The following is a 21,768-nucleotide window of genomic DNA, read 5'->3' as shown; positions in this document are numbered from 1 at the left end:
TCGTCTCGGAAAACTACAGCTGTTTCATGCAGTGTCCTCAGCTGGTGTCTACGGTCGGTTCAATGCACGTATTATCGAGTATCATGATAAAGGTTTGAATTATCGTTGCCATTTGGAAGCCTTTCACAGCACGCTGATAGATGTCTCTAGCATGGTTGACACGTGCACCTCCTAATCAGAGCAGAGTATTCAGCGCCAGCCATCCCTTCACACGCTACTAGCATGCTGCAGTGTGCTGCAAAATGGCAACTTTGGTTTGAATTGAAGCTAGAATCCTTTTCTCGTTCGGTCGTATGGTTGAGAAAAGGAAAGAGGAGACGCGACTTTTTCGTCCTGACTGAACTGCACTCTGATTGATCAATCTTGGTTTTTGTCCAGCTATCTTTAAAGGAATTGGTCATTACAAATGGCCGAGGGAAGAGTCCTCTCGCGTCCTTTCGCGCGAATCGGCGCGAAGTTTAAAAGCGAAATCAGCCGTGTTTGTTTGCGTCTCGCTAAGCGGGGAAAGCGGAGAGGGACGAATGATTATTAGTCACCCGAGAAACTACTCGTCGTCGCGCATTTCGTGACGTGTCATGGCACTGTTTGAGATGTGAATATGTGATACGGGCGTTTGGCATTTGGCTCGTGGCAACGACGACGTTTCGCGCAATCCCACGCAGCGAAAGCAAGAGAGAGAGAAAGAGACCCGCGCGTACAGACGTGCGCGGCGTGCGATGCAATCGGGCGCTTTTATATAGGAAACAGTATCAAACAGTATTCATCACGGAGGTGAGGGTGAGGGTGAGAGTGTGAGACGTGAGCGGCACAACATAGACGCTTCTGTAGGGAGACTCGACGGCGACGACGACAATGAGAACGACGACAGTGATCCTCTGCACGCTATGCGTGTTTCTGCACGGTGTCACGGCCTTCTATCTACCTGGTCTAGCGCCTGTGAATTACTGCAAGGCCGGCGAGGTCACGCCAACCTGCAAGGTACGAAACGCGAGGAATCGGGAGGGCGGTCAGTCGGTTGGTTATGATTGACGGGACATCGATACATACGTCGCAAATTGTACGTGCTCAGCACACGTCCTTTATATCTTTTTTGAAAACTATATTGTACGTCTCTGTCTTATCTCGGAAGTCCAATTAATTCCGCGTACAAATTCGCCACTTTATAAATATGTATAGTACAAATGTGCTGCGAAGAAGCTTTCTTACCCGTATGTATTTTGCTTGACCTGTGTTGACGTGCGTTCACTTTCATAATGTTATACTCTATATAAACTACTATACATTTTGATAATTTTATATATTTTTTTCTGGTACAATAGAAATGTATATGTACATTGCTTTGTGTGTTATCAAACAAAAATGTAGTTTGATATGGTAATGTAATTTGAAATCTTTGTATCACAATATTATTAGTTGTGTAGTGATAATAAAACTCTATAATTCTGTTTCAGTCTGATATTAAACTATATGTGAATCGTTTAAACACGGAGAAATATGTCATACCTTACGAATATAGTCAGTAAGTGATATCACACATTTAATTTTTTGTTATATTCTTTGGTGTACATAGGTCAATTACTGCAAAAATGATATAATCTATAAATGAGTTGAGTTTATTACTTTGAGAATTAAACAAATTGTACTTTTTTCAATAAATAGGTAAGATATAAATGCACTGAAAAAAATTATGGTCAAATCTGATCAAATTGTCCTTTAAAAAAATTAATTTATGACCATTTAGATTGATTCAATCATGGTTATTGAATTAAACTTTTATAATATTAAAAAATGAATAGAAAGATCTATCTGTCACTTTTTGAATAAATAATTTGTTTATTTATGGATTCTAATAATTTTATTCCCAATAAATTATAGCTGGATTTTTATCCGATCTAAATGATCTTAATAATTTGTTTACTTTCTGCAAGGATAATTCAAACATTTTCTCAGTATATTTATATATTGTCTATTTATTGAGAAAAGGTCACTTTGAAAATTATATAACTTGTATAATCATCAAAGTGCTAAACTGGTTTTTTTTTCACAGATTATATCATTTTCACAGTTATTTACTGACTGATCCATGTATTATATATTACTTTAGTGCTCTCATCGGAGCACGCAAAGAAGAGACCATGCCCTTTCTTCCTGTGTCTACCCTGTCATTCCTTTTTGCCTCTTGAGTCACCTATCTTTTCCACATTTACAGTTTGTGGGCCAGGCTTGCTTTAGTGTAATATATATATATATATATATATTTATTAACTAAAGTTGAATATAAAATATTCAACTTTAATAAAATTTTATAATATTTTATTTCTTTACACTTTAGTTTTGACTTCTGCACAGTGGAAGATGGACAGTCTCCGGTTGAGAATTTGGGACAAGTTGTGTTCGGAGAACGTATACGTCCATCTCCATATAAGGTAGACATAAATATATCTAAGATTATTATTTTTTTAAAGAACTTTAAAGAAGTTTTTAAAAGAGAGTTGAAATATATTTTATTTTACTTTTAGTTGAGCTTCATGAAGGATGTCAAGTGTGCTGCTGTTTGCATAAAACAATACACAGGAGGTGATGAAAATTCGGAAAAAAAGTTACAGTCATTGAGAAAAGGAATAGCAGTCAATTATCAACATCATTGGATAGTTGGTAGAGTATCAAATGCAATAATTGATTTTATTTAACTTAATTGCAAAGTATTAATTTTTTTTAAATATTTTCTATTACACAATTTTCTAATATTATGTTAGCGATATTAGTAATATCTCAGGTTATTATAACGCCAGTTTGTATTATTTAAACATTTTAAAAATTTAAAGAAATAGATTTCTTTTTTATGATAATTTAACAATTTAAATATCTGAGTAATAAAAATGTCTAAGAAATATGTGACAAATATGTTGTGTAAATATATCAACAAATATATTTTATGTTAAAAAATTTTGATATTTTAAGACGCAAAAGTTTAACGTAGGAATACATTCTCAAGTTCTATATCAAACTCTTGTTGAAACACAAAAATATGTTTAACAATATTTAATTTATCTTATATAGTTCATATTTACTTTTTTATCATTTAATTATATTTTACTAGTTTTTATAACAATTGGTAAACTGGTTAAACTTTTTTTGTTGAAAAAATTGTATAAATAATTATTGTAAAAAGTTTTATAGAGTTTTGTCAAAGTTTTGTAATTACATGACTTTTCATCTTATACTTGAAATAACTTTATATGACTTGCTAATAATTTTTAATGTATTCTGCTTTTGTCAGATAATATGCCAGTAACATGGTGTTATCAGCTTGAGGATGAACGACAGTATTGTAGCACTGGCTTCCCTATGGGTTGTTATTCAAAAGAATCCAGATCTCAGCAAGATACTTGTACTATACATGTGAGAAGGCATTATCGAATTATATTTTAAAATTATGAAATTATAAAATTAAATTTATCTAACGAATATTTTTGTGTATGTGTATGTGTTGCTAGGGTCCGTACAACAAACCAAGAACTTACTATTTGTTTAATCATGTAAATCTTACTATAACTTATCACAGTGGTGGTTCGGAGGAATGGGGATCGTCTTTTAAGGAAAATGGTGGTCGTATCATATGTGAGTATTCGTGAGTCAAAACATTTAATTTTATTAATTAATAAATTATAATTAATATATTAATAATTGTACAATGTGCTTTTATAGCTGTAAAAGTAGTGCCTCACAGTATTAAGCATACTGGTTCAGTTGATTGTGAAAGTCAAATACCATTAGAGATACCATCCAGTGAACTCTCAGTTGGACAGACATTTCAAGTGACATATACCTATTCTGTTAAATTTGTGGTAAGTTCGTAAATATACATTTAGTATTTAGTACTTTACAGTAATAGAAGGATATTTTAATAATAATTTATTATATAATATAATTTATTATTATATGTTAGAATTTATTCTTATCTTTATTGTTATTCCAGAAAAATAATACGATCAAATGGTCATCCAGATGGGATTACATCTTGGAATCGATGCCACATTCGAATATACAGTGGTTCAGTATTCTTAACTCGTTGATAATCGTATTATTCCTTTCTGGCATGGTAGCTATGATAATGCTTCGCACTCTGCACAAAGACATCGCACGATATAACCAGGTACCTATAACATACTTGTCTCGGTTATATTATATAATTCAACAGCTGCATGTAATTCCTTCCATATTATCCACACATCTTTTCGTATCTTTTCTTACAAAATAAATGTATAATTGAATGAATTCTTGAAAATATTTATGATAATTTCATGCAATATTTGGCAACTGAATATTGAATGACATAATATTAAAAGTAATTCTAAAATTACTAGTTACATTTTTTATCCGTTGAAGTTAAAAAACGTCTTTATTAAAAATTTTATCTACAAAACTACTGAACTTCTAGATAAAATTTGAAATTCTAAGAAATATTAAGGAGTTATATTCATTAATGTCTTGGAAATTTTTATTTAAAAAATTAATATAAATTCTCTAATCTTGTAATTTAAAAAATAGATAACATAAAATTAATTCATTCATATAAAATTAATACAACAATATTATAACAATATAACATTTTTATGAAAAGGTGAAGGTAACCAAATGTTTTCTTCACTTTTACAAGATTGTGATATCTGTTTGTCTGTGTTGCGATAACGCAGGCCTACTTCCAGATAGAATCAGGAGAAGATGCACAAGAGGAATTTGGATGGAAATTAGTACATGGTGATGTGTTCCGCCCTCCACGTAAAGGAATGTTGCTTTCAGTTCTGCTAGGATCTGGTGTTCAAGTGTTTTTCATGACGTTAGTTACATTAGGTAAATTGCGCACTTACTAAACTTATTTGATTAATTTTTAATTAATTTAGATTTTTTAATTTAATAATTTATAATTATATAATTAAATTTAAACATTAATAAATTGCACATTAATTGCTTTTTCCTTTATTTTTGATAATAAATTATAAATATTTTAATTAATACTACAGCGTTCGCTTGTCTGGGTTTTCTTTCGCCTGCTAATAGAGGCGCGTTAATGACTTGCGCGATGGTGTTGTATGTTTGTCTGGGAACCACCGCGGGATACGTAGCTGCTCGAATATACAAGAGTTTCGGTGGTGAAAAATGGAAGTCCAACGTGTTACTCACATCTATGCTTAGTCCTGGGTAAAATGTTATTTTCTGAGATCGAGTATATAATGCCCATATTTATAGTCAGGCCTTACACTTAAGGCCTTCTTAAATTCATCTTTAGATCCTTTATAGCTAATGAAATGATCTAGTAGAGCATCTAAAGATAAACTTAAGGAGTACCTCGAATATAAGGTTCGACTATGAATACGGGCATAAGGCCTGTCTTTTCGAAAATAAATTATTTTTACGAATGTCATTTTTTAATTCGATTAAAATTATCATATAAAAATTATATTTTACTTTTTTAGAATTGTATTTAGTTTATTCTTCATAATGAATCTAATATTTTGGGCGAATGGAAGCTCGGCTGCAGTACCCTTCAGTACTTTAATCGCGCTTCTGGCATTATGGTTTGGAGTATCTGTACCGTTAACGTTTATTGGTGCTTATTTTGGCTTCAAAAAGAGGGTAATTATACTAATTAATTAAATTAGTCCTAAATTATTATTTTGTTACAATATATCTGTAATTAATTGGGATAATACTCACACAGGCTTTGGAGCATCCGGTACGAACAAATCAAATTCCTCGACAAATACCAGAACAGAATTTCTATACGCAACCAATACCCGGAGTCATCATGGGTGGTGTCTTACCGTTTGGTTGCATATTTATACAATTATTCTTCATACTTAATTCTTTATGGTAAGTGGTAGGCATGTAATATTTTTATCAACAAATGCTCTTACAAGTTATTTTTGTTAGGTCGAGCCAAGTGTACTACATGTTTGGATTTCTCTTCTTGGTTTTTCTCATACTCGTCATTACGTGTTCAGAAACGACAATTCTGCTTTGCTATTTCCATCTTTGTGCTGAGGTATAAATATATGCTGGTGAATCACATTTGCAGGTTTTTTTTTATTAAATATGATATTTATAAATTTTTTTACAGGATTATCACTGGTGGTGGCGTAGCTTTCTCACGTCCGGCTTTACTGCTGTCTATTTGTTAATTTATTGTGTACACTTCTTCGTCACTAAGTTAGATATTGAAGGTGCCACCTCTACGTTCCTGTACTTCGGATATACATTTATCATGGTTTACTTATTCTTCCTTTTGACAGGTGAATGTTATTCGTTATATGTTATTTATTCGAAAACTTATAAATACCTTTCATTATGTTGGTATTTAAAAAATATTATTTTCTTTTAGGTTCTATTGGTTTCTTCGCCTGTTTTTGGTTCGTGCGCAAGATTTACAGTGTTGTGAAGGTTGATTAAATAAAACTGATGATGAGGACAATACTTATATATATGATGAATGTGGTATGATGAGTGAAACTAATCGCAATGAGAATGAGCGATAGTCGATTTTATGTAAACCCGCGTTAGAAAAAAAAGGAAGAAAAATCAATAACGATAATAATAGCGCACTCTGCGTCGTTATTGTTGAGATTAAGATACATCGTTACAAGTATCATAAATGATAGTTTATTTTAATAACGCGAAAGGTTTACAGTTTTTGGAAAGCGGACGTCGATATCGTCATCGAGTATCTAACATTCTTTGAGAAGAATTTTCTTGAATAAGCGTCTAACGTACATCATACAATATTTATTGATGTATGGTTTAGATGCTGCGAACATCCGCATAAGCATCTTGTTTTATTTTTGCTCTCAAAATGCTTGACTCGTGTCGCAAGAACGTCATGCGGCACATAGCCACGATACGTCTCAGATTTAGCGTTTCAGATTAAATCTTCGATGTGTCATGAAATTGATTTTGGTTAATTTACTTTGTTTATTCATTCATAATTATGAAATTTTTAATAAAACAAATATTAAAGTTACGCACACGTGCATAACGACATAGAAGTACAATTCGATTCTGATTGTGAAATGCACGTGTCATCGTGTTTTTCAAATTATAAATTAAATACATGAGTAATAAAAAAATGTACAAATTAAGAACTATAACTTGATTATTAAATTTTGTCTTTTTTTCACTGTCTACCAAATAAATAACATAATCGTAATCGTGACATATTTACAGTCACTATGCACATTCTGTACTGGATTTTGTAAATTAAAGTACCTACGATGTTAGTGTTGATAATGTTATTATTGATAATAAAATAAAAGTATAAAATAAATTTATATTTGCATATGAATTTGAACAATTGATATTATATTTCGCGCGGTATTTAATTACCAATTTATTAATTGCAGTTCTATGATTGTACAGCAAATTAGATACCGACAATAACGTAAGCGATTATTTATTTTATAAGCATAAATGTATTTGCTTATTTATATTTTTAATTTTTCGTCGTAGGTGAATAACAAATTTAATAGATGTATTGTAAAAAAAAAGGTAAATGTACATCTGTATGTGCTAACACAATGTTTTCATTCCATTTTTAGGATTTATTAATAATCTTACATGTCACACCAAGAAAGATTGGTTATATTTACAGACATGTCTCCGCCCTAGGCTAATCTATATCATAGTTCAGATAACACTGACGCGACGCTTCCAAACGTAGTTGCTATCAACGTCGAATGGCTGGCAATTGTTGAGCTCAAGGCAACCAAAGCAGACCACGAGGAAGAATACTTAACGCAGAGATGCAAGTCTTTCAAGAATGTTCGAAATATCTTCATGTTAATCTTCATATAGTCTTCTGCGTTTCGGGCGACAATGTTTTTTATCCAAATTGTGTCGAATTCATCTCATTTCTCCATTCAAACGTACTGTCTCAGAGTTCGATTCGTAAAAAAAAGAGAAAACAAGAAAAAAGCAAAGGAATAAACGATGTTCTCATGAATCTATTCCAAGTCTATTCCACATTTAATGTGTCTCGTCTATTTTCTTCAAAGAGGTTCCCACGTTGTAAAATTATTCCGTGTAGACACTGCGAGTCTCACGTGTGATTTCAACATGATATAGTGAATTGGTATTTTTTTTGCCTCGTCAACAGTTGCAAATACACAGTACCACTATACCGCGTCTACGATTGGCTCTCTGTAGGATAGATAAATGTTGACCTGTAAGAAGTATGGTTTAATTCTGATGCATAAGGAAAGGAGATAAGGAATTGAAAGGACATTTGATAGTCATGCATTAAATCTGAAATTAAACTGATGGGAACTAGAGATACAGAGATTATAAAGAGAAAACACAAAAAAATGTGAAAAGAAAATTAAGAATATAAATGTTGAAATTTAAATTTTCAGATATTCTTGAACGAATAAAAAAAATTACTTCTCATAAACAATATATATCAATAACAAGAAAATTCCGAAAAATTGAGTGGAGTGGAATGAGAGTTAATAAGCAAAATTAAATTTAGGATAAATCAGGTCAAGGGAGGAAAGGTACATTTAAATCTCTATTTTCTTGGACTACGTCGACGTCGACCATCCCTGTTTCTATCAGCGCGTCTCATCTCTTCTAATCTGCGCGCATGTTCTGCCATATGTTGTCGTCGCATCTCCTCCTTCACTACTATCTGGAATGTTTTCACATAAAAATATTCATTGTCAGTTTACTTATTTATTTTACAGTTAATACATAAGATAAATCAATAAAATGAAGAATTAGGCAACAGTCTCTTTATAAAACGCTATTATATCTTAACGTCTTTTATCTTTAACAATCTCCTTATATATTTATAAATATCGCAAAATAATAAAATGTTAACACACATAGCTTTTGCTCATTGAATTCACCTACCTGTTCATTCGTAAGCGGCAACCAGTATATACAGGGTGTCGCCTTAGTCTTTCTAAAAAGATCATCCAAAAGTTTGGCTGGCGGTGGGTCGTCTTCCTTTTTCTTAAATTTGCGAGCCGGTGCCGATAAATGCGCATCCAATGTTGGGCTACGACTCCTCACTCGTCGCTTTTTATCGTACTCTTTCTTTTCACGCTCCTTCTCCCTGACGTGTTGCTGGCCATCCTCTTTTCCTAAATCCCATTCTCTTACCACGGTCACCTAATGCATATATGTTTGTACTTCATTAAATTGATCGAAAATATTCCAATGTTTTAAGCAAATTTGCAAATCCTTTACCTTAGTCGTATTAGATTTTTCGTCACGACTCCAATCTTGCTGCCACGAATCCGACGAGAGTGGCTCGGTTTTACGAGTAATCGGTTGTTCCTTGGATGATTCTCGAGCAGTCTCCATATCCTCCTTCGTAGCATATTCCACATGAAGCTTCTTTGGATTCGACAGAGGCCAAGAGATTCCGTGAAGCGCCTGTCTTGTCTCAAAGGCCTGATCCTCATTAGAATACTATAATAATATAATTGTAGAAAGTTTAGCTCGAGATTCATCGTGATAATGAAATATTCCGTTTATAAAATCATACTTCGACAATGCATTTAGACTTTATTCGATCCATCCAGAACCCGTTTTCCACGATGGTGCCAGTGCGTGACAGAAGTTCCTTTATCTGGTTTAATGTGAAAGGACGAACTAGATTCTTGATCAAGAGGATATTGGTAGGTTTAGATGCTGGCGGACTTGGTGATTTCATGTGTGGCATTTCCTTCACAATTGATATCTTTCGTCTTGTTGCTACATAAAAATAATAAAAATATTAATTGTAAATTTAACAATTATATAAAAAATTTACAAATTTTATCTAAGAAATTATAAATACACGTACCAATGTGATTATCTATTTTTCCAGTGCCTTTTTTGGCAGTGCCATTTTTCTGCAAGTTTTCATCCGCTGCCCTATCATTAATAATGTCGCTAGAATTGTGCCATTTATCGTTACTTCTATGTCGATCTCTATCCTCGTCATCATCCTTTGAGAGACGAACTTCGTTAATGGATAATGGCTTCGCACCCGGCACCAATGCCTGTCACATTATTATAAATGAGTTATTCAAGAAAATCGAAAATAATATATATGCGTATATAAATAAAATAAAACCTTAAGTGAATCGGTCGAGATAGAAAACGAAGGCGCAGTATCCGTGGAAAGTGCAGTCCCCCATCGACGTTTTCTCGGCACACATTTTGGTTCTTGTTCGCTGCCATTTTCCTGAAATGTATATTATTCAAATATAATATACTAAATGGTGATATAAATATCTTTCTAACTCTGATATAATGCTATAAGTTATTATACCTTATTTTGACTGGACTCATTGTCGATGGTTGCATCAGCATCATCTCTTTTTACTTCGTTCTTTTCGGATATCCTTGTTGAGCTGGAAATGGATAGAAATTATCGTAATTAAATTACATGACTCAATCTTATGACATACTGATATTTTTTATTCATTTACACTGTGTATAAAATTTAAAGTAAATTATTCTGTAAATATAATGATACACATTAAAAATCTTCAATGAATCATATTGATTATATTTCATGTCTTTATTTAATAAAAATGTGTCCCTGGTCGAGAAAAAAATACTTATGGTGCAAAGATATTTATGCTTACAATGATCTCTTCAAGTTGACTTTAACAGGTTTATGAGCGACCACCTGAGTGCTAGCTGGTGTAGATTGTTCCAATTTCTCAGTTGCATTTTCTTCCGATTTATCCTCAATAGTTTCACTGTGTTCAATGTCCGTCTTTTCTACATTATTCGACTGAGAATTTGTTCTTTCTGGCGATACTGATTGTTCTTTATTATTCTCTTGCGAATATTCTGTACTCGGTTTTTCTTCTTCTTCCTCCTCCTCCACATAAGGCTCAGAGACCTTTCTATCAACAGGTTCATCCTCAGAATCAGGTGTTTCTGAATTAGATGAGTCTCTGTATTTATTTCGATGTTTTCTGCGCATCGCGCGTGGTGACGTTTGGTCACTGCTTGTCCTGCTTCTTTTAAGGCGCGATTCATCATTCGAATCGGACGACGAGTCCACTGGAGGAAGCGTTTTTGCCTTATCGTTCACCTCCTCCTGCTCCTCCTCCGCCTCCTCGTCCTCGCTACTCGTATCTTTACGAACATTTTCCACGCTAGTCTCTTTGACAAATATCTCCGTTGACTTTTCACTGGTGTCTTCCACAGGCTTATCTTCCTTAACGACGGCAGTGGTCTCCGTCTCCTCACCGTTCGTGCTAGGAACCAGCGCGGTTGTCGGACTACCCGGGCTACCCGGCTTACCAGGTTCGATATCAACTATTTGGGCAGCGCAATTTGCCTCATTTGATTCACCATGCTGATCTATGTTTGGTTTATCGTCAGACAACAAGTTGGCTGAAGTGGTTTCAGGCAGGATCTCCTTGCTATCACTTACCTCTTCGTTGGAGTCCTGACCTGGGTATGAAGAGGAGGGATCGTTCGGCTGTTCAGCGCTACTGAGCATTCTTGTACAAGAAACCAGTTGCTCATCTGCCGAGTCAGCCTCCTCTGCAACGCCCTCACCACTTCCTTGCCACTTGCCAGTTGACCTGACACTCTTCCTGCTCGATGGTGGTGTGTCTGATGATGGTTCTGACGTGTTGCGCTGCCTGCACAATTTCAGCTTCTGTATTTCACCAGGTGACGCATCCGCTCTCGCTACTTTCCACACTGAGCCGCCGTTGTCCTCATCTTCGGGCGAATCCACCTTTATGTTTATATCACTCGAGGAAACCTTCTCCTCGTGCCCTTGCGATGTATGCTCTAATTCTTTGCTCTGCAGGCGTGTCTGCATATTCGTCTCCTCAATTTCCTTTAACTGAACAGTACTTTTAGCCGCATCTTCGACAAAAGCATCCTGCTCGGACGAAGTGGAAGGCGATCTTCTGCCACGCCTACGCGTTGACTTCCTCGTCGGTTTTTCGACTTTCTTCTCTGGAGATCCCTTTGCTTTGTTCCTTTCACTCTTGCGTCTCATGCCTAAGCAACATTAGGAAACTCTTATATAATATAAATAACGTAGCTAATTCAAAAACTAAAAAAATTGTATATATTTAATTTACGCAGTTATCTATTAGATTGCACAATATTTAGGAGTAGAGTTGTATCAATGTTTTTTCACACTCTATCAGAGTGTAGCTTCCGTTACTATTAAATTATATACATATATATGTATCTTTTCATACATGTTGATCCATCAGTATGGATCTCGTTTCTTATTATAGGCTAAATATAGAACATCATAGCACATGTTAGGTCGAAAGTTTTACGTTTTCTCATCAGGCACAGCGTCAAACATACGCACACATCTACATACGACACATGCATACACACCCTCATACATGCACCGCCTCCATATTTATTTTACGCGACGCGATTTAATACCGATTGGCGGAGAAATACGATCGGGTGGTAAGATCGCGGACCGTCACCCCGCAAATCGGTATGTATTCACGAATTCACGACCAATTGCCGCCGCGATTGAGGGTCACCTACGATCGTCGTCGATTGATCCAACACACTCCGATTTGTGGTTATCAGCGCGGTAATTTGCGCGCGGCGGCGACGGCCGAGGCCACAGCGGCGACGGCGACAACGACGGCGACGACGACGAAAATTACTCACTCGACTACGTTGTGCTATGCTGCGTCCGTGAAATCTCCGATTAAGCGCCGGGTTTCCGCCGAATGTCTGGATAATACATAAACGACGCGCTCTCGAAAAGAGAAACGGCGGTCCCGACGACGCCGTTCGACAGTTCTAACACAGTTCTCCGTCTTCGTTCGTGCGGGAGCCACCGTACAATTGTTCGATCACGAACCACGAATCCGTCGTATTACATTAGATGGCCCGACTCGAAGAACAGTTTTATATCGTAAATTGCGCGATGCTCAATGAACAATTTTTCAGAATGATTTTTTCTGTGATCTCTTCTTGTAATGAATAAAATTAATAATTTTGTCTGTAGTCTAGCCTTTGCCAACCGCGAAACTTAAAACTGATCGCATTACTTCGTATTCCTCATTCATTTCCTGCAAATTATAATTTATGTTCGGTCGATTAAAATTAATTGTTAATTCTTAAAAGTCACGTATACATTTTCTTATTTCGATTTTTTCTTGAGATATTTTTTTTGTACTGGATTATATTGAGGAAATCCTACAAAATCTCTATTTCATAGCCAATCGAGATGGTTGGTGTCAGCCAATTGGATTATGCACACGTATACTATAATTGGTTAGTGGAAATCTAGCCCAACCTAACCTATACATCTATACATGTATATATTTACACATATAGGAAGTGCAAATATATTTGAGGAAATGTTATCTAATTTTCCTCAGGACTCGATACTTTGAATTCATGTAACGTGATTGGCATTGACTCGCAATTAGGAATCTTTGTGACAACAGTCGTACACAGCGGGAGAGCACGAGCACACATTTAACAACGATGGCGGCATTATTCCGCATGAATTGCATGCAGGGTCTGCGCCGAGGGTTAGTTTTGATGTCGCCCAAGGAGACGATATGTCGCAGGATAACGACGACATCGGGCTTATATGACGGCGCCAAGGAGGAGACAAAGCCTGTCAAGAGGAAGTGGGTGAGTTACGGCTTCAGCTCCGAGAACGAGGCGGAGGATCAGCATGCTCTGCATCAGACCATGTTCGTCACCGTGACCATAGTGATGGTGCTCGGGATAACCGTCATGGCCTATCTACCTGATGTCAGAAATAAGGACTGGGCGCAACGAGAGGCGTACCTGCAAATCCGTTACAGAGAGGAGCACGGACTTCCTTACGTCGATCCGAATTTGATTGATCCATCAAAAATAGTATTGCCGACCGACGAGGAACTAGGTGATACAGAGATTATCATTTAAACATAAATACGTTTCAACAACGCTTAGAGAATGTTGATTAAAGGATTGAGTGTTGTTACTGTCTATCTATATTCACTTAGTACTTGTTATGTTAATAATTGAGGATAACATGTAATAAACTGTCCGAGTGGATAAAAATTTCTTCTCATTTTGGAGATCAAGCTCACAGTTTTGGAATCTTTAGGCTTTATGGTCAATTAAAACAAAATGCTCTGGATACAAAACTTGTATATTTTATAATTAATTAGCATATGTACCAATGATAATTATTCGTAATTAAAATTACAAATAATATATGGAAAATTAATAAGTGTAACAATTTTTTGTGATGCAATATAATTAGGATTTTGCAATTATTTTATTTATGTACAATATTACATTACATTACTATTCTCTTTTTAGTACATATTAGTACACTTAAAAAATGTATTACGCTCATCACATTCGCAATATTAAAAGAAATAAAACTTAGGGAGGCATTTATAAATATTTCTTTGGTAAAAGTAACAATTTCTATGCATGTATATATACATTCAAATATATTTTGTATACATGCACATACATGTACAAATAAGAAATTTTCACCAAGGAACAATTATAAATACTACCCTCAGTCTCATTAGCTCATTCTTTCTGTCCTGACAGTTTAGAATGGATAAAATATTCAATTTTACTTAACCAGCACGCGCTTAAAGATATATTTTATTAAAGTGAAAATTATATCCTATTCTCCATTTAATTTTTTAACAATATAAACTTTCTTACTGCGTGGACGTCGGCAATGTAGGAGAAGTGGCGGTGGTGGTGGTGATGGTGGTGTTGATACTGGGTGACAATTGATTGTGCTGTTGAAGAACAGATGGATAGAAGGATGTGTCTTGTGGGAGAGAGGCGGTGACTGTAATAGGCGGCATTCCTGGCAGTGAGATGGGTGTCGTTACAACGTGAGACTGAGGCATATTAAATCCAGCAGCTATGTTTGCACCAGGAATAGGATTCTGCTCTCTCTGCTGTAATACTGGCACATTGATTGTGGTACCATGGACAGGATTCTGTCCTCTCTGCTGTCCTGGGACATTAATTGGTCCAGGCGGCGCAATCGAACCCTCGTAAGAATTGGTAACATTTGGTGATAATGTTGCAACAGTGGGCATACCAGGAATATTTGGAGTTATTGGATAAGTGCCTAAACAATTAAGTAGATGAATCAGTAATAATTAAATGACATTTGATAAAATTTTCTGTAGAAGTACAAAAAATTTCAACAGTTTATTACAAATTAACATTAATTTTTTTTTAAAGGATTATCCCCAAATACAGTTCTTTCTTAATTTCTAACAATTTAAATTTCTAACAATTTATAATTGAGCATGAATATACTATTTAAGAAATCATAAAATCTAGTTATACACTTACTAGGTGTGAAACTGGTGGTAGGTTGACTTGGAAACATGTGAGGAACTGAACTGACTGGTGTATAGCCACTAACAGCGCCAGTGAAATTGACTTGATTCGCTGGCTGTATTTGAGTGCCTAGTCCAGGTGTACTTTGAACAGATATGATTTCCTGTTCACTCTTTATATTTTTCGAGTTATCCATTGAGGCAGTATAATTCGACGGAATGGGTAATCCAGATGGTATACTGGTGATTGGATTGATTTCTGCCATGTTAACGATAGTAGTTGCTGTTGCAGTCACTGCTGCTGTAACTGTTACTGGTACCGGAGCTGGTACTGGTAGAGTTTGCATTGCAGTCTTGGGAGTATTCTGAAATGAATATATTCATATATTCATAGTAATAATAGACAGCTTAATAATCTTCAAAGAATTTTAAAACTACTATCTACAATATGTTATATATATTCCTCAAATTATTCAAATATTGATGCTAAAATATTATGCAATACAATTTTTACCACATATGAATTAACAGGTTTCTGCTCTGGTACATTTCTGACAGGTATTCTGTGTAGGTACCCATATCCAATTCCACATCCCAAACTGTTAAACAAATACAGAATAATTTAATATCTATGTGCACTTCATAAAATGTCTAAAAATCCATTATTGAATGTTTTATGAAAAATAACATACCTTCCTTCACCACCCCAATTATTGTTAGGTGTAATAGTCACTTCTCTGCAGGAATCATCCTTAGTGTTATATACATACAATTTGAGAGGTCGCGATTCATGCGCCTCTATTAAGGTAAACAAATCCTCGCTTTCATGGAGAATGGAGTCTGCTCCAATAATATAATCAGTGAATGGTCGTAAACCAGCCAATTCAGCAGGAGATGATGGATGTACTTCCTGCAAATTTAAATATTACCTTTCTTTTTTACCACAGCACACTACATAAAATTAATCTGAGAGCTTTATATTAACTTCATACTTACAAGTACATGCCAAACGTTTTCATTAGCGCCTTCAAATGAACAGAAACGTATACTAACGCCCAATAAACCCTGTCCACCCCACGTCATACTTGGGACAATTTTTGTTCGCCTTACAGATTGTGTTTTACTACTATATACTGTGATTGTTAGTTCTTTATTTACACCAACTTTTAAAAGTTCCTTCAAAGTATCATTATCTTGGTCCTAGAGAAAAGGAACATATATATGACATTTTAAAACAGAAGTACAATAAATTATTGTAAATGTGGAATATATATATATATATATATATATATATATATATATATCTTTATCAGTGCAGGAACTACAAGTAAACATACCAAACGAGTATTTCCAATTGCTACTATAAAATCAAAAAATGCTTCAAGCCCCGCTTGCTGTCCAGGAGAACCATCCTGAACCTGTTGAAAAAGATATAAAACATTCATCACATTTGTATATCAAAATAGATATATTCTTGATGGATTTAACAAAGAAGTTTTTCTCAATTTTTATCATTACCAATTAAAAAATTATATTACATGTAATAATAAGGTCAGTTGTTTGTAACTAAAATGTATAGATACACAAGTTAGATTTACATTCTTTATTTTTAAATTTCTGTCAATTAATAAAAACTTAAAATATAATTTAGCACATTATGTAATACTAAACAGGATTATATATACCTTGACAAGTGTCTATGATTCCAGATTTGGAGATAAAATAAATACAAAAAAATCTAACTCTTATGACAAATAATACATCTTAATTTTCACCAAAGAAAATTTTGATTTTAAATATTCTGCTTGCAGAGTTCAGGTAAGACGACTTAATAAATTTGATATCATCTTCAGCACGAGATAATAAAACTAAAAATGGCACTAACAACAAGGCACAGATGATTAGTCAATATGTTAATTTTGGGTGACAAATTAGGTCACGAGAGACGAATTTTTACGAATACGCAAGAAGCGTTCAGGTGTACTTTCCCGTAGATTTTATTATCGTTCCCTGTAACAATTGTGCGCTAGCGGTTTTCCAAAACCGGGCGATACTTCTTTTAGGGTGGTCACTTTTGACAGGTCACCTTACCCTCAATACATGGTAACCTTCTGTACCGCCTCCCGGTATCTCCACGCTGTGAGACGATCCCATTTCCTGCCAAGAACTCTCCTTAGGTCACTCGAGACGAGCAAGTAAAAGACATTAAATCAATTGTCGGTCGTACGGCTTTGCGAGACACTCGAATGGCAAAAATACGTGGCACGGCTATTGTAACGCAAACTGTAGTGACGTCACGACAGCCATGCGGCAGTAGCTGGTTACTTTTGTGAAAACGTTAGGCCTCCGAATGGTCCTAGCAAAATCGCGAGAGACATTGGACGCATTCAGCAGACAGAGCAGCGGATTAGTGAGCGCGCTCAGTAATTCTTTATTATGATTGGTTTCTGCTTCTAAATCCAACAAAGAACTAAAAGCAAGAACCAATCATATTAGAAAATCACTGTGCGCTCAGCGCTCACTGATCCCCGCGCTCTAGGTGTGTTCGAGGAGACGCTATTAGCGCTATTAGCATCAGTTTATCCTTGTTCTACTTTATGAGTAATGAAGATAAACTGATGCTGTGGTAGCGCTAATAGCGTCTCCCCGAACGCACCCTCTGGGTGCTAAAACGACGCGGTAACCCGACAATTTCCTCAAAAAATAGAGGAGTGATGTTGGTACTAACGAAAGTCCGTAGGCACTAAATTTTAATTTTTGTGATTAGTAAAACTGCATCAGTAATAAATCTGTCAGCGCGAAAACATATGAATCTACAATATAAGGCAATTTTTGGCGATCGTTTGGTACATGTACCAAGGTTGATATTGGCCTAGTTTACATCGTGCATTTGATACGCGTATCAAGTAGTGAATTTAAGCTGATCAGCCAATGATTAAACACATTCACTAGTTATTTACTATTTGATATGCGTATCAAATGCACGATGTAAACTAGGCCATTGGTAGGGGTGGAGCTTATCTTGGTACGATGTACCACTATCATGTACCACTATGAACGCTAAAACGGACTGGTTCTTTTCTCTTTTCTCATACCGCAGATTTGGAAAAAACTACCTTACTTCGTTGCAAGGTATAGCTGGTATCAACCAGAAATGTACCAAAATGGTTAGCCACGCCTTAACCAAAAAGTACCAAACACTCGAAAACGCTCTGGTACATATTGGTACACTTTGGTACATGTACCAAACGATCGCCAAAAATCGCCTATAATGTCAAATAACCTGCTAACACACAAAAATTAAAATTTAGTGTTTAGGGACTTTCGTTAGTACCAACATCACTCCTCCATTTTTTGAGGAAATTGTCGGGTTACCAACGACGCTTTTATTTGCGAGAGAGGCGCGGTTCTTCTTCCATAGGGAAAAGTTGCGTGATCGATGGACATAAAGCCAAAAACACTAGTGTCGAACAGATTCAAATGACTTCGGAACGTTAGAACGCGGAACATTGCGATTGTGATACTCTGGAAAAAGTGGAGAGGATTTTGCGGTATTTTCAGGGCAAAGATAATGTAAGAAATTACTTTCATATCGTTTATTAAAAGTATTTAAAAGTTTTACGATTGAGGCAATTTTTTTACGTAAATCTATTAAAATCGATGACTAAATTGAAAATAAATAGTGCTGATAATAAATGTCAACAGAACACCGTTTTGTTGACATTTATTATCAGTACTATTTATTTTATTATATTTTCTCTTTCTGAAAATTATCTTTTTTTTAATTGATTGATTTGCAGACAACGTTTAATTAAGCATTATGGATTTATCCGTCAATAAAATTCATCGTATTTTATTGGATGCTTCATTGCCATCAACTATTGAAGATCTTAAAAATCCAACAGAAGATTATGTCATGAATTTGTTAACAACATTTTTATCACGTTTTAATATCAATATAAGCTCGATTGAGGTAAGATTAATGTCAAATCTCTTATATATATTTTAATTATTGAAAGTTATAAATAATTTCTTGGGGTGACAGGACATCAATTTTCATTTTATAGTATTTTATTTGTAATTAAATTTTACAGCCAATTCAAGATCAATTTGATATTATGCCGTATCACGAAGATTCCAATCTGCTAAATCTCATAAATGTACATGCAGTTGTGACAAAGATATTTGACAGGATATTTTTAAGTGATTTTTATCTTACTGATATTACTAGCCCAGGTACAAATATCTCAGTTGAAAACTTTTGTCATGAGAGCAAGAATTATATTTTATATTAATAGTCTAAAAAACAATATAAATAATTATATAACTCAAATAATAATCAAATATAAAAGAATAAGCACACGAGTGTTGAAGTTGTTATATTTTTTTAAGCTTTATGTTTATAAAAACAATAACTAATAGCTTCATACAAATGTTTTGTCTAAATTGTATTGCATTCTAGATACAAACATATTATCTTTTACTTAAGTATAGAATATAAAATTTAATTGTGATTATACACAATTAACACAGATATCTGTCCAATTATCTTAAGTTTATTATGATTCTGTTTGACACTACATTACACACACACACACACACACACACACACACACACACACACACACACACATACACATAAGGATAATCTGAAGTCAAAATGTTATGTATGTATATATTAGTTATTGTGACATAAAATATGTAATAATAAGTTTATTTCCTTATATTTGCTTTATAGTGATATAATATGCAAATATTATAAATAAATTTTATAGGACAAAAACGACTTAGAAAGATATTAAAATTTCTTTCTAATTTTGTATTATATTGGATGCACAAGAAGTCAGGATTTATTGATAAGATGGAGCAAATCCAGAATATATCTAAAGAACTAGAAGACCTGAAAGAAAGAAAGGTTCAAATTTCAGAGAAAATTAATAATACATTAATATATAAATCAAAACAAATTTCTATGATAGAAAAGGTAATTATAAAATATATGTATTAGCTTTTAAGTAATTTTTTATTAAACATGTAATAATAAGCTCAAATATGTTTTAGCTAGAGGCTGACATAGAACATGTACAATCGAAAACTGAAAAAGTCAATAAAAAAGAAATGGAACTCGAAATAATGAAAAATGATGTGGAAAGGGAAAATCAGAAGGCTAAAGAACTTTGTGGCTCTGTCAAAACAACAGCAGGAAAGGTAAATATTCTTATTTGAAGTTTGATCTTTCTTAACACTTTTATTACAATAGAATCAATAAATTTTTAATTCTTACTATAATTTTTAGCTATCCAAAATGATAACTGAAATACAGTCGGCAGTTGTACATTCACCAGAAGAGTATCGATGCCGTTTAAAGGAAATTGAGGAGCAACATAGGTTAAAAGTAGAGGAACGTGACGCAATGCAAGAAGCCATTCAGGATAAGAAACAGTCTATAAAACAAATCGGAGAGAAACTAAATTTTGTTCAAAAAATAACTGACGACTTTTGTACATTGGGAGATACATACAAAGAACTGAAGTATTTATATATAAATCACATATATTTTATAACAATTTTTAATAAAGTATATTTTATATTTCTAATATTTTCTAATATAGAAACAAAAAAACAAAATTAAAAGATGTTAAAGAAGAAATTGATTCATCAAACAAGATATGGAAAGAATTAGAAACTAAAATAGCAATGCACAATAATCAAATAGACACTGAAATAAATACATTACAAACATGCCGTGAAGAAGATGTGATTCCATTGTGCAACCTACAGAATCAATTGCTAAAGTAATATTATAAGTTTAATGTTATAAGTTTAGAATTATTTTTTAAATTTAAGATTATTTTTCTTCACAATTCTTTAATTTTCGATATTAAATACTTTAGTAAGAAAATATTAAATTAAAATTCAATAATTTTTAGTGAAAAAAAAGAACAAAAAACTAAATTAGATAAAAGTCAAGATTGTATCAATGAGAAATGCTTAAAAAGGGACAAGTTGCATTCAGAGATTAAGAAAGTTGAAGAAGAAACTATGACCTTCATCAACGGTTGTCAAAAAAGATATGACAATGAAGTTGCTGAAGTAAGTTACATTGGTTATTTTTAAATAACCAATGTAATAATAAAAATATATGTAGACTTGAATTATGCACATGAAACTTATACATTTTTTATAATGTAAATTATATGATCTATTTCAGGAGCTTGAATTGCGGAATACTTGGAGAAAAGAATAATTGTAAAAATAGAAATAGATTTTATTAGAAAGCAAAAAATAGAGACTTATAATTATTTATAAGTCTCCTATTTTCTCTTGATTTTTAATAAAATATATAAGATTTTAATAAAATTGATTTTAATAAAATTGATTTTAATAAAATATAATATAAGATTTTAATCAAATATATAAGATACTAGCAATACAAATT

General features: G+C 33.8%; 5 protein-coding genes across 9 annotated transcripts; 3 read left to right on the top strand and 2 right to left on the bottom strand.

The window, feature by feature from the left end:
• Nucleotides 1-555: 555 nt before the first annotated feature.
• Nucleotides 556-7,142, top strand: LOC105835490 (transmembrane 9 superfamily member 2). Of its 2 annotated transcripts, none has more exons than XM_012678829.3 (15): nt 556-978; nt 1,452-1,519; nt 2,333-2,426; nt 2,520-2,655; nt 3,281-3,402; nt 3,498-3,621; nt 3,709-3,848; nt 3,980-4,156; nt 4,710-4,854; nt 5,025-5,202; nt 5,478-5,637; nt 5,723-5,874; nt 5,935-6,046; nt 6,122-6,293; nt 6,383-7,142. In XM_012678829.3, the coding sequence occupies exons 1-15, from the start codon at nt 853-855 to the stop codon at nt 6,448-6,450; spliced, it is 1,974 nt and encodes a 657-aa protein (XP_012534283.1). In that variant the 5' UTR covers nt 556-852; the 3' UTR covers nt 6,451-7,142. The 2 variants fall into 2 exon arrangements, with proteins under 2 accessions (XP_012534283.1, XP_012534272.1); XM_012678818.3 differs by having other exon boundaries at nt 853-978; nt 4,698-4,854.
• A 432-nt stretch (nt 7,143-7,574) lies between these two features.
• On the bottom strand, nt 7,575-12,917 carry LOC105835474 (apoptotic chromatin condensation inducer in the nucleus). 4 transcript variants are annotated; one of them, XM_012678808.3, is made up of 10 exons: nt 12,667-12,917; nt 10,635-12,021; nt 10,316-10,397; nt 10,118-10,228; nt 9,845-10,043; nt 9,545-9,753; nt 9,244-9,468; nt 8,905-9,165; nt 8,551-8,680; nt 7,575-8,216 (listed from the first exon to the last, which is right to left on the bottom strand). In XM_012678808.3, the coding sequence occupies exons 2-9, from the start codon at nt 12,017-12,019 to the stop codon at nt 8,561-8,563; spliced, it is 2,592 nt and encodes an 863-aa protein (XP_012534262.1). In that variant the 5' UTR covers nt 12,020-12,021; nt 12,667-12,917; the 3' UTR covers nt 7,575-8,216; nt 8,551-8,560. The 4 variants fall into 4 exon arrangements, with proteins under 4 accessions (XP_012534262.1, XP_012534243.1, XP_012534252.1 ...); XM_012678789.3 differs by having other exon boundaries at nt 7,575-8,680; nt 12,667-12,915; XM_012678798.3 differs by having other exon boundaries at nt 7,575-8,680; nt 12,538-12,674.
• Nucleotides 12,918-13,311: 394 nt separating this feature from the next.
• LOC105835496 (NADH dehydrogenase [ubiquinone] 1 beta subcomplex subunit 11, mitochondrial) lies at nt 13,312-14,223 on the top strand. Its single transcript, XM_012678842.3, has one exon. The coding sequence runs from the start codon at nt 13,495-13,497 to the stop codon at nt 13,924-13,926; it is 432 nt and encodes a 143-aa protein (XP_012534296.1). The 5' UTR covers nt 13,312-13,494; the 3' UTR covers nt 13,927-14,223.
• Nucleotides 14,224-14,245: 22 nt separating this feature from the next.
• On the bottom strand, nt 14,246-17,638 carry LOC105835503 (Golgi reassembly-stacking protein 2). The gene is made up of 7 exons (XM_012678855.3): nt 17,421-17,638; nt 16,667-16,747; nt 16,326-16,529; nt 16,022-16,239; nt 15,844-15,928; nt 15,343-15,694; nt 14,246-15,112 (listed from the first exon to the last, which is right to left on the bottom strand). The coding sequence occupies exons 1-7, from the start codon at nt 17,481-17,483 to the stop codon at nt 14,688-14,690; spliced, it is 1,428 nt and encodes a 475-aa protein (XP_012534309.1). The 5' UTR covers nt 17,484-17,638; the 3' UTR covers nt 14,246-14,687.
• Nucleotides 17,639-18,334: 696 nt separating this feature from the next.
• Nucleotides 18,335-21,615, top strand: LOC105828205 (probable kinetochore protein NUF2). Its single transcript, XM_012666433.3, has 9 exons — nt 18,335-18,902; nt 19,130-19,302; nt 19,424-19,565; nt 20,105-20,313; nt 20,391-20,537; nt 20,626-20,861; nt 20,942-21,124; nt 21,260-21,422; nt 21,541-21,615. Exons 2-9 carry the CDS (start codon nt 19,150-19,152, stop codon nt 21,574-21,576), a joined length of 1,269 nt encoding a protein of 422 aa, XP_012521887.1. The 5' UTR covers nt 18,335-18,902; nt 19,130-19,149; the 3' UTR covers nt 21,577-21,615.
• The last annotated feature ends 153 nt before the right edge of the window (nt 21,616-21,768 follow it).

This window comes from Monomorium pharaonis, chromosome 3, assembly GCF_013373865.1.
Source record: "Monomorium pharaonis isolate MP-MQ-018 chromosome 3, ASM1337386v2, whole genome shotgun sequence".
Lineage (NCBI taxonomy): Eukaryota > Metazoa > Arthropoda > Insecta > Hymenoptera > Formicidae > Monomorium > Monomorium pharaonis.
This window is presented reverse-complemented; position numbering and strand designations above follow the sequence as displayed.